We start from the raw sequence: 9,661 nt of genomic DNA on the forward strand, positions 1-9,661 counted from the left end.
CCCTCCTAGCTGTCGCCTTCCGAGCGCTTCCCCGCCCAGCGCTCTTCGCCTGGCCCCTCCCCGCCCTTGCCTCGGAGGCCTCTTGCGGCTGCGCAAGGCCCTACCCAATCGAAAACGTCTCACTGTTAAAAGTGGCAGGGATTGGTCCCAAGCTCCTGTGACCGCCAGGAAGGGGCGGGGCTTATAGTAGTTTTTTTTTTTTTTTTTAATACGTATCGGCTGGGTGGGCCCCAGGCAGACGGAAGTGCTCTGTGTTGTTGTCGGAAGTGGCGAAAGAAAGATTGTGATGGCGGCTGCGATTTTAGCCGAGAAGGTAAGTTCCTCCGGCTTTACCCAGGGATTTTTGTGGGGGGAGGCCCCGGGGGGACACAAAAGGCGAGAGGTGGAGGAGACACCTGGGTGCCGGGCCAGGGAGGCGCAGACGCTCTGAAGTCGGGGTCGGTGTGAGGGCTCGGCCGGGCCTGGCGGGACCGGCGGGGAATCAGCCCGGGCCGCCCCGCCTCCAGCCAGTCCTCCTCGCCGCAGGTGCTGGTGGACAGCGCGGAGGAGGGGGGGCAGCCCCTGGCGGAGGCCGCGGAGCTGGCCGCCCAGAAGCGCGAACAGAGGCTGCGCAAATTCCGGGAGCTGCACCTGAAGCGGGTGAGTATTCTTCAAGGGAACTGAGGCTGGTCATTCTGGCAGGCGGGTGCGCGTTTGTGGAGGGACGAGGAAGCCGCAAAACCATGCTTGACAGACTCACAGAACTGGATGAAAGATCTTTCCCGGTGGTTCTCAACCCTGGCAGCAGATTGAAATCACCTTTGAAAATAACACATGCTCTCTCCAACCCTCCTCTCACCCACTTCCGATTTAACTAATCTGGGCTAGGTTTGGGAGTCTCTATTACTAACAGCCTCCCTGCTGTATGAGTCTGACAAACTCTTCGTTTTACCTGGGGGATATGTGGAGCTGGAGACTGGAAGAAACTCGTCCGTGTTAATAAGAGAGCTGGTTGCCTGTTCATTAAAAAATAATCAGCAAATCTCTGAAAGTCTATAGTATCAGTGGTTCACCTGGTCGGTGGGAAACTAGCTGATTAGGATATGCCTTTTGCTCTTAAGTAGAAGAGATGATTTTCTAGCCAGAAATATGGCATGCTAGCTTTGAGAACAAAGTGCCCTGGGAGTGCAGAGGAGAGATGAATACAGTTTGAGGGGCTCCAGGGAGTGCCTCATATGAGAGGTGACACCTAAACTACCGTTTGAAAGATGTGTAAGGTATTATCAGACAAAAAAATTGGAGGAAGAAATATCCAAGCAGAGGAACCAAATGTAAATTAAGGGAATTCATATTAGGGATAAGAGTCCAGCAAACAACTGGCTGCAGTTGGAGCTGAGAAAGGAAGAAGCAGCTCTGGTCTATTTCCACTTAAGTGGCTTGACTGACAGCTTGGCTGTAGTTTCACAAACCCCCAACATCACTCTGACTGTTGGAGTGAGACAAAAACAGTACTATTCAAACCACAGAAATGACCACACATTCCCCTCTTCTGCTAACTCCAGTGACTATTAGGATCAATTACAGCATTAGTCTCACCCCGTTAATCCTGTAGAAAAACTTAGGGTACCCAGTCATCAAATGCCCTGCCTTTCTGACACTGTCTTATCCAGAGCACCGCCGTACTCCCTTGAACCTTACCCGCCCCCTCCGGCACCTGATAAAAACCCAAATCCTGTAACTAGCCTCTCCTAACACCTTCTCACTGAAATGCCTATAGTTCCCCATGGTTTGCTCTCCTTCAGTGCAGCAAACACAACTTTGACTATTGGTGTTTTCAACTGGAGGGCATTGCCAGAGCCAAGAGTACAAGAGTGTAAGAGGGATGGTAGTTCAGAGGAGTATCTCTGTTTGCACAGAAGTTAATGAAGAATTACACACACTTAAATATTGACTTGGAGGGACTGTGTAAAGTACATGTGGTTGGAAATTAGGAGACATGGCTTCCTGGACGAACTGCTGCCAACCTGTGACCTAAGGAACCTCTAACTTAGGTTGTCCTTAAGATGATCGCTCATTTTGTTGTGTGCAGTTAAGTTCACTTTATTTTTTTATTTTTTAAAGATTTGATTTATTTGAGACAGAGAGCACAAGATGGGGGTGGGGAGGAAAGGGGGCAGGGTTGGGGAGAGGGAGAACAGACTCCTCGCCGACAGGGCTCCATCTCAGGACCCTGGGATCATGACCTGAGCCGAAGGCAGACGCTTAACCGACTGAGCCACGCAGGCACCCCACTTAAATTCATTTTAAATCACACTTCATGGGGTAATTCAAATGGAAAATACCTTTCCTTTGCCATAAAGTAAGGTGTTAAAATATTTAAGAAGGAGGAGAGACTTGGAAAGGGTTAGAGATACTAAGATTAGTGTTAAAGCCTCCAGCCCCAAATTGAAGCTTTTTGCTTGAATTAGGATTAAAAGAGAATTGAGGGGTGCCTGAGTGGCTCAGTCGGTTAAGCATCCAACTCTTGGTTTCAGCTCAGGTCATGATCTCAGGGTACTGAGATCCAGTCCCTCATCGGGCTCTGTGCTCAGTGCAGAGTCTGCTTGAGATTCTCTCTCCCTCTCCCCCTCTTGCTCGTGCGTGTGCTCGCTCATGCTCTCACTCTCTCTCAAATAAATCTTAAAAAAAAAAAAAAAACCTAATTAGGCCATTCCCTTGCTTAAAATCCTTTGATGGCTATCTGTTGCTTTTGGGATAAAGCAAGAGTCCCCTTGTTAATGTATCTTACCTGACGCTTTTCAAAGTGGGCAAGATTTTGTTTGGATTTATTTTCATGTCCCAGCTGACAAACTTTTTTGTGTTACGGTTTTAGAATGAGGCTCGTAAATTAAATCACCAGGAAGTTGTTGAAGAAGATAAAAGACTTAAGTTACCTGCTAACTGGGAAGCCAGAAAAGCTCGTCTGGAATGGGAGCTGCAGGAAGAAGAAAAGAAGAAGGTTAGGATCTACTCTGCTGGCTTCATAAGTGGTTTATTCAGTCATTCTTTTGTATTGTGACTAGTACCTGATTTTGTACACTGGGTCTGGAGCCAGACTGCTGGAGTCCATGTGGTGGCCCTGCTCTTTACTAGCAGCAGTACTTTGGAGGAGTTATTTCACCTCTCTGTGCCTCTGTTTTCTCATCTGTAAAACAGGGACTATGACAATAATGATTTGAGTTCCTGAGGAGTTAAACGAGTCAGTGCGTGTAAAACATTTCCAAGGGGCCTGGCGTCTGCTACCCGCTGAGCATGTGTTTTAAATTGAGGCACGCACTCTTACACACCATAGCAGGTTCCCATATTTCCTCCAAATAATAATCATTAGGTTTTAAAGTATTGCCCGATATCTTTGTTTAATCTTGGTTTAAAATAGACCCAATATTTGCTTGGATCATCATTGCAGGTATTAGCTTCTTTTCCCTTTTCTTAGGAATGTGCAGCGAGAGGGGAGGACTATGAGAAAGTGAAGCTGCTGGAGATCAGTGCAGAAGATGCAGAGAGATGGGAGAGGAAGAAGAGGAGGAAAAACCCCGACCTGGGATTCTCCGGTAAAACTGGCTTTCACTTTATTCAACGGGCCTATTAGTAACAGGTCTGATAATGCCCCGATATCTAAAGTAGTCTGGATTCTCCTTTTAGATTATGCTGCTGCTCAGTTACGTCAGTATCATCGGCTGACCAAGCAGATCAAACCTGACATGGAAACTTACGAGAGACTGAGAGAAAAACAGTAAGTTGACAGAATTAATGCAAGTCCTGTTTTCATCGCAAAGGGACATAGGTGTGTGTGTGTGTGTGTGTGTGTGTGTGTGTGTGGTGTATAAATACATACACACATAAGTAAATACAAACACACTTTAAAGCTTAGGTAATGGTCATTAGCAGCTGCCTAAGAATGCTTTCTGGCCTTGACAATACTATTTATTGCTCACTCCACAGCAGTTCAGCTCACCACCTGGTTATTGTTCTAGCTGGGCATTCTAAGACTAGGTGTTGAGAGTTTAACAACCAGATTATCATAGTTACTCAGATGTTTTAGGAGGCTGAATGCTTTAGTACTGGGATGGGTGAACATTTTCTGTAAATATTTTAGGCTTTGTGGGCTCTTTGGTCTGCACTCCACTGCTGTGATGTGAAAATAGCCATGGAGGATACGTGAGCAAAAGGGTGTGGCTGGGACCCAGTAAGATGTTTGCAAAAGCAGATGATGTCGTTAACTGACCCCTGCGTTAGTGGGAAGAGAAAGAACCTGAACCTAGAAGCATGTCTCTTAACCTCTGGCCCTTGGCTCTTAAATCTGTAGAGTGAAGGTGCTGGGGGAGGGGATATCTTAGGTCACTTCCAATTCTAGCTTGCTTGATGTGTGTGTGTGTGTGTGTGTGTGTATAAATAAATAGAAGTTAAGGTAGGATCCCACAGTCAACACTATATCTATTATAATATATATAATGTCATGTGTAAAATAATGTATGTGTTTTATTGCTCACCAGGAGTGGTAGTTTGGTTTGAAATTTGCAAATGTGGAACTGTCTAGTGTTACTTTAAGTCCGTTTTGCTGTCTTTTCAGTGGAGAAGAGTTTTTCCCAACATCCAACAGTCTTCTTCATGGAACACACGTGCCTTCCACAGAAGAGGTTGATAGGATGGTCATGGATCTGGAAAAACAGTGAGTACTCAGTATAGCAGCCTGAACTTTTAAACGTTTAACGACAAAATGGACATAGCGTGCTTAGAGCGAATTGAAAGAGCAGATACTGTTTTTGCTCATTTCTGACTCAGCGTCTGTAGTGGTTTTGGGGACAGATAGCATGTGTGAGTTGAATCCATATGATCTGGGAGGGAGGTGCAAAATATTGCTGAAATGGAGTTGTCATAATTGAAGCAGGGAAAGGGCCAAAGAAAATGATTGTTTAAGGGCTTTGACCTTCATAAGCATTCCACTATTTGATTTGAAGAAGTACGAATGTTCTAGTAAATGTATCTTTGTTATATTTGTGTTTCTTAATACTGATATGGGTGAATATCAGGCAGAATTAATTTCTATTTTAGGAGTTAATACATAAAACTATTAAAAATACTATCTAGTATATAGTGTGTACTCCACTCATATTAGCTGTGGTTGTTTACTAATATAAGTATTGTCATTTTCTTCTAAGTAGAGCTTCGTGTGTCCAGTGGCTAACAGTGTATCATTGCTCTTTTAGAAGCATTCTAAGGATGAGCTTGTATTTATTGAATTTCAGGGTTCATACCCGGGGTTGTGCTGTCAATTAGCAATTTAAATTTGATCTTGATGAAAATTTCCCCCACCCTTCAAGGGTGCTATTCTTAGTGCACTGATTCTGTTCTTAACTATTTGGCCGTGTTTTATTAAGATTAAAAAAAAAGGCAATTTTGAATTTTGTAAATTTTTTTCTTCTTCCTTCAGAATTGAAAAACGAGACAAGTATAGCCGGAGACGTCCTTATAATGATGATGCAGACATCGACTACATTAATGAAAGGAATGCCAAATTCAACAAGAAGGCAGAAAGATTCTATGGGAAATACACAGCTGAAATTAAACAGAATTTGGAGAGAGGAACAGCGGTCTAATCCCTTCAGGAACTGTTTTTAGAAGCTTGAGGATGCTGGCAAATTGAGGTTCTCTTCAAAGTTCTACCAGGAAACCAGCACTCTGTCTACTTTGCCTTTCCACTCAACATTTAGAAATAAATGCTTTTTCTTAAACGTATACTTCCATGTATATTCCCACATTTCTGTGCTTGGATATAAGATGTATTTTAAGAGGTAGTGTACTTGTTTTGTAAAAAATCTACTTTGTATAAATACTAATTATTTTTCTATGTATTTTAAATGGGTATGATTATTTAATCTTTGAAGCATTTTGGGCTGAAGATTGTTGCAGCATACATAAATGCAGTCATTGTTGCTTTGAATATTATGAATTTGACAAAAGGTAGAGCTGGACTCAGCAACCTTTTGAGGTTGTAGACTTGGAAGCTAAGTACAGTGAGGAGGAAGGTGGCCATGGTTACTGGAGGGCCCTCTCTACCCATGGCCTCTTATGACCAAGTTCAGGAAGCAGCATGAATATTGATCATGTACAGTTCCTTTTATAAAAAGCAAATATCCTGTGGAATAGGATCCCTACGAAGCACTAGCATTTAAAACTAATATTTGTATATATATGTAAAATTACGTGCTTCCATTGAGTAAACATTAAAATTTTTTCTTCGATTATGAGGAATTCAAAACCGTCAAAAGAAGACAGAATAATACAATGAATCCCATGTACCCAATACCTATCTTCAGTAATCAACTCCTGGCCAGTCTTGTTTCAGCTTCATTTCTTATCTACTTTCCCCTCTGTAAGTCCCATGTTATTTTGAAGCAAATATTAAATGTATACTTTTGTCTATAAATATTTCAGTATCTGAAAGATAAAGACCACTATCCTATTATCACAACAATAGTTTTATTTTAATAAAAAGTCCAGAGAGAAAGATGGGTAAATGGTTTTTTTCTATGTGTTGTTTAAAATGAGGACATTCCAGGGCGCCTGGGTGGCTCAGTTGGTTAAGTGACTGCCTTCGGCTCAGGTCATGATCCTGGAGTCCCAGGATCGAGTCCCCCATTGGGCTCCCTGCTCAGGAGGGAGTCTGCTTCTCCCTCTGACCTTCTTCCCTCTCATGCTCTCTAGAGCTCTACCATTCTCTCTCTCTCAATAAATAAAAACCTTAAAAAAAAAAAATAAATGAGGACATTCCATGGGCGCCTGGGTGGCTAGTCGTTAAGCGTCTGCCTTTGACTTAGGTCATGATCCCAGGGTCCTGGGATCGAGCCCCACATCGGGCTCCCTGCCCCGTGGGAAGCCTGCTTCTCTCTCTCCCACTCCCCCTGCTTGTGTTCCTCTCTCGCTGTGTCTCTCTGTCAAATAAATAAATAAAATCTTTAAAAAAAATTAAAATGACATTCCAAATCTGAAAGAGAAAATTTCAAAAATATATCAGCATTTGTGTTTAAAGACAGTTTAACATTTAATACCACTGGTGATTAATCCCTTTTAAAATTTATGTAGCACTTTCTATTTCTGTATTCCTTTTGTTTCTGCTTCTAGTATTTCTATGTGCAGTTAGGTCTGATCACAGGGCCTTGATGCTGCCTCCCAACATATATTCAGTATGTTTCTATTTCCATTACACTATCTTAGTTCAAGTCTTTGATCCTGAATATTGCAATAGCTTAAAAAAAAAAAGTCAAAACATTGTCAAATGTATTTAAAAGCATAGTCCATGATAAGCTAGCAAGGTTTATTCTAAGAATGCAAGAGTAGCTTGTAGACCCATTAGTTGTGTCCAATATCAATTCTCAGTTCTTTGTTACCCATCAGAACCCTGATTTTTTGTGTGTGAATTTGTGGTAAAATTTCCAGCTAAACATTTACTTCTCCAGATTGGCTATTACAGGTGGTCAAATGTTCGCGTGCTGGCCAATTGGACACCAACTCATTTATTCTGAGAAACTCTTTGCTTTCTTGGTAAGGGAATTGCTACTCCCTGCTTCCCCCTTCCTTCTTCCTGCTTTGATCACAGACATGAGGCCTAGAGTTGTAGCAGCCATGTTGTGCCATGAGGTAACAAGTATGAGGACAAAAGTCAGTGTGCTGAGGAGTGTGGAGCAGAGCTTGAGTCCCTGTTGCCATTGCTGAGTAGCTACACTAGCTCTAGGTGTCTCATCTTCGTTTCTTGCCACTGAATAAGTTTATGACCAATGCATGGTTCAATCTCAGGACATCTGTTGATTAATATTACATACACACAAGTCAATATGTATGTGTAAACATTACATGAACAGCTTATCCAGTCTAGAAGTAGGAATGGAGATGAGAGGAAACAGTTACAATAAAAATTAGATATTTAGACACAAATTTAATGAGAGGGTCTTCATAAGACCTACGTGAAGAAAATTATAAAATCCAATTGAAGGAGTGAACAGGGGACTTCTACTTCCAACCAAGATGGAGTGATGAGAAACAGATTTACCTTGCCACTTGAAACAACCGGAAAAAAAAAAGGATAGTGTATAGGAAACAAGTTTTCAAGATTGTGGAAATCAGGCAAGGAAGGCCAGTGGACTCTAAGAGGGGAAACAAACATGGGTAGCCGTATGATCACCCAGCTCACTGCCTTGAAAGAATTTCCAGGCTGTGGTGTGCGGAGGGAGAACCCAGGTGAAGCCCAGTGGCTCCCTTGGTTGAGGAGATGGAGCTGGAAGTCTGGGGAGACCACAGTGGCAAGGGCTCGCAGTGCCTTTCTGGGAGAGGAGGGAGCTGCCCACAGGGAACTCTGCAAGTGCGGAGAGGGCCCCCTCCAGGATGAGGCAAAGTAAGATCAGCATGTGTGTGAGCTGATGATGGGGAGGAAAGACCCACCTGAATGGAGTGGAGGGAGTAGTACCTTATCCACCAGCTGGAATGGAAAATTCATAATTAAAGAGGTAGGATGCCGAAAAGGTTTTGCCTCCATAGTGGAGAGTAATTAGCTGTAGATTGAATGCTGCTTGGGTCTCGTCTAAAAAAATTTTTAAATTAAGACATGACAGAATCAAACTGTTTCCAAGTAATTTAAATGCATTCCAGAATAAAGATCAAGAATAATTGGTTATAAAAAAAAAAAAGAATAATTGGTTATAAAAAAGCACAGAAACATCCAGAACCCAACAATATCCAATTCACAATGTTTAGCATCTAATTAGAGAAACTGGAAAATTGGACCCAATGCATGAGGTGATATAGACGTTTGGATTAGGAGACAAAACAGTAATTGTAACTGTACCGCACATGATCAGAAAGGTAGAGACATAAAGAGAGATATAAAAAAGACCCATACTGAACTTCTCAACATGAAAACTACATGTCTGAGGTAAAAAATACACTGGGTGGGTTTAACCACAGATTAGGCATCACAGAAGAGGAGATGTGTGAACTTGAAGACAAAGCAACAGGAACCATCTAAAATGCAATATAGAGAGTAAAAAAGAATTAAAAAGCATGAGCAGGGCATCAGTGAGTTGTGTGACCTGTTATGTGTCATTTGGAGTTTCCAAAAGGTGGAAACACTGCTTGCTGCCCACGAGAGGCTCTGGATCTGAAGTCTGGTCTCTCTGTTCAAATACGAGCAAACACGAGAGGTGTTATGAAAGCCCTTTACCACTGTGCTGAGGCTTACAGGTTGCAAAAGAATTGTCTCACCCGTGCCCACCTGTGGAACACATCTTGCCCTTTGGGAAATGCTATGCCAGCAGAAAGGAGATGCTTTATGCCAGTCCTTCCACCCACAGGACTGATGAAATTGAGCACCTGAACAAGGAAGCAAGCCCTATTTGGCGGGGAGGTAGAGGGCAGTGATGAAGTGGAAATGGGGACGTTCTTTCTCTCTGGTGGATGTGGTGGGGAACAGAGGCAATATTAGGAACCGCCACCTTGGATCCCAACCTGACTGCTGCTGAGTCCCCGTTAGCCATTGCGTATTCAAAGGGAGCAAGGACAGTGACCCTGTTCATCCCACTGCAGTAGTCCTGGCTGGGTCATGTCCCTCTAACAGAGCTCCTCTTTCTCCCTGCCCCTGCCCATGAGGGCA

General features: G+C 43.1%; 1 protein-coding gene across 1 annotated transcript; it reads left to right on the forward strand.

The window, feature by feature from the left end:
- Nucleotides 1-219: 219 nt before the first annotated feature.
- Nucleotides 220-6,528, forward strand: SYF2 (SYF2 pre-mRNA splicing factor). The gene is made up of 7 exons (XM_025856876.2): nucleotides 220-313; nucleotides 526-639; nucleotides 2,852-2,977; nucleotides 3,452-3,569; nucleotides 3,661-3,751; nucleotides 4,589-4,687; nucleotides 5,450-6,528. Exons 1-7 carry the CDS (start codon nucleotides 287-289, stop codon nucleotides 5,613-5,615), a joined length of 741 nt encoding a protein of 246 aa, XP_025712661.1. The 5' UTR covers nucleotides 220-286; the 3' UTR covers nucleotides 5,616-6,528.
- Nucleotides 6,529-9,661: the final 3,133 nt, after the last annotated feature.

Source organism: Callorhinus ursinus, unplaced genomic scaffold (genome assembly GCF_003265705.2).
Source record: "Callorhinus ursinus isolate GAN/ISIS: 27379988/994484 unplaced genomic scaffold, GSC_fseal_2.0 scaffold18, whole genome shotgun sequence".
Classification (NCBI taxonomy): Eukaryota; Metazoa; Chordata; class Mammalia; order Carnivora; family Otariidae; genus Callorhinus; species Callorhinus ursinus.